The sequence below is a fragment of the Gossypium hirsutum genome, chromosome A09 (genome assembly GCF_007990345.1).
Source record: "Gossypium hirsutum isolate 1008001.06 chromosome A09, Gossypium_hirsutum_v2.1, whole genome shotgun sequence".
NCBI lineage: Eukaryota > Viridiplantae > Streptophyta > Magnoliopsida > Malvales > Malvaceae > Gossypium > Gossypium hirsutum.
In genome coordinates this window covers 83,409,255-83,411,992 of record NC_053432.1, presented here as the reverse complement: position 1 = coordinate 83,411,992, position 2,738 = coordinate 83,409,255, and the positions used below count along the sequence as shown (strand labels likewise).

Here is a 2,738-nt window from a genome sequence, read left to right as displayed (position 1 = left end):
TTGAAAATATATAGTTAATTAATTAAAATATAAATTAATTGAAAACTGAAAAGTGAATTAAATACCCTATTAACTAGTCGGGCTAGTCGGATATAGTTGGCATGCCATAGGATATGGATGTAATGACCCAAAATTCACAAGCACCGAAAAAGTACATTATCGGGCCTCTATCTTAGTAAATTGAGTTCGAAAATAATTATTAGATATATTTATTAGACTAGTTGTGTGTTTAATTAGGTATTAATTGGGTGAATTTAGTTTAATTAAGAGAAATTAAGAAAAAAAAAAGGACTAAATTGATCTAGGGGTAAAAGTTGAATTATAGATTAATAAAAAAAGGATTAAAATGGCAATTAAGCCATTAATAAGAAATGGGACGGTAAAGTGATAAAAATCTTAGATTTTTATGCTTTATATTATATTATATTATATTATATTATATTATATTGTATTATATTAAAAAAAAAAAGATGACAAATGTATGGTAAATATTGAAGACATGTGTAATAGTAATATTTAGTTTAAAGTGATTTTTTTTAAAGACTATGGTCAATATTTGAAATTTTATTATTATTAAATAGTTTAATTTATAGTAATACCACTGAGTATAAAATACTCAGCGTACGGTTGTTTCCGTGCGCAGGTTAAAAAGGGGTTAGTGTCTCGGTTCAGCATCCAGGACAATCCCGACTCCGACATAAAGATTTTGGTGATGTTTTCTTCCTTTAAGAGAAAGTGGCATGTACATAGGATTTATAATAGTTATTTTGGCATGTTATATAGTTTTGTTGTAAAGTAAGATATTATGTGTTTTGATGATTATATTAGAAAAATGGTATAAGTTTTTTTTAGCTTTGGTATCAAGTTGAAATGGCTTAGTTAGTTTTATGTGTTAATTAGAAATGATAATAGGATTTTATTTACTTAAGTTGTTATGTCTATATGTCAAGTAGGATTAAGTATATAAATGCCTTGGTTGAAATACTGAAATTGGGTTAGTTATGTTTGAAATTTTGCAGGGGGTTTAATGTAAAAATAAGTCGAAATGCTGCCGAAATTTTTTTAAAAAAAAAATGAATGAAATCAATTAGTACAAATTATAACAATTTATGAAGTATTTTAATATGTTGGTTGTTTATTTAGAATTATTTGTAAATTGTTTGATATGTCCGGTAATGCCTCGTAACCCTGTTCCGACGACGGTTTGGGGTTAGGGGGTGTTACATTTTGTGGTATCAGAGCTATCGGGTTTAGTCGATTCTCGGACTAAATCGGGCTCAGAATTGAGTTTAGATGTACATGCCACAATGGAGTCAAACTGAGTCGGGATTTTTGGATGCTGATATAATTATTTGTTTTGTTTTATAGTTAAAATGTCGAATGAACACGTGGAAGATGTAGATCAAGAAATGTATATCAGAGATAGAGAATTGGATGAAACAGAATCAGCTACACCGAGTGTAAATCCATTAGGTAACCAACCTAATATAGAACGGGAAAATGTTAGAGACAGAGATGACTCCCATTTACTGAGAATTATAGCTGATGCTTTGCAACGAGTAGCGGGAACTGTACCTGCTACGATATCTACTCCTACTACTAGACGGGCCCCAATCAAAGAATTACGAAAATACGGTGCTACTGAATTTTTGGGTTTGAAGGGAATTGATCCATCCACTGCAGAGAATTGGATGGAATCAACTAAACGAGTTCTACAGCAATTAGAATGTACCCCCCGAGAGAGCTTGATCTGTGCTGTTTCTCTACTGCAAGGAGAAGCCTATTTGTGGTGGGAATCTGTAATACGACATCTGCCTACAGAATATGTGACATGGGATTTATTTCAAAAAGAATTTCAGAAGAAATATGTTGGGGAGCTGTATATTGAAGATAAGAGGCAGGAGTTTTTGATGTTGAAACAAGGTAACCTGTCTGTTGTAGATTATGAACGTGAATTTTCCAGACTCAGCCGATATGCTTTTGAGTTTATACCGACAGAGGCTGATAGTTGTAAAAGGTTTCTTCGGGGTTTGAGAGATGAGATCAGGGTACAGCTGGTGTCACATCGAATTACAGAATTTGTAGATTTAGTAGAGAGAGCGAAGATGGTTGAACAGGTGTTGGGTTTGGATAAAAAGCCTGAGATAGCTAGATCGACTGGGAAACGAGCTGGCATTACTATTTCAAGTCCTCTACCGAAAAGATCCCGAGAATTCAGAGACAGTTGGAAGTCAAGTTTCAGATCAGATCGAGGAGATAAAAATCGAGGCTAACAGACTGCTGTTTCTACCGGTAGTGTAAAAGGACCTTCACGAAATATTGATATCCCCGACTGTGAACACTGTGGAAAGAAGCATTTGGGCGAATGTTGGAGGATAACCCGACGATGCTTTCGATGCGGGTCTACAGATCATTTCATCCGGGATTGTCAAAAAAATGAAGGTGCTTTACCTGCAGCATCTCAGAGATCAGTATCTACTGCTAGAGGCAGAGGGTCAGGTAGAGGTAGTTCACTCTTAAGGGGAGGAAATATTAGGAGGAGCAGTGATATAGCTATTCAACAGTCTGAAGTGAAAGTACCCGCCAGAGCTTATGTTGTCAGAACACGGGAAGAAGGCGACGCCCATGATGTAGTAACAGGTATATTCTTACTATATTCTGAACCTGTTTATGCTTTAATTGATCCCGGATCTTCACACTCTTATATAAATTCAAAACTGGTTGAACTGAGAAAGTTA

General features: G+C 34.7%; 1 protein-coding gene across 1 annotated transcript; it reads left to right on the top strand.

Moving 5' to 3' along the window:
* The first annotated feature begins 582 nt into the window (after nucleotides 1–582).
* On the top strand, nucleotides 583–2,278 carry LOC121206370 (uncharacterized). Its single transcript, XM_041077268.1, has 2 exons — nucleotides 583–709; nucleotides 1,369–2,278. The coding sequence occupies exon 2, from the start codon at nucleotides 1,374–1,376 to the stop codon at nucleotides 2,271–2,273; it is 900 nt and encodes a 299-aa protein (XP_040933202.1). The 5' UTR covers nucleotides 583–709; nucleotides 1,369–1,373; the 3' UTR covers nucleotides 2,274–2,278.
* Nucleotides 2,279–2,738: the final 460 nt, after the last annotated feature.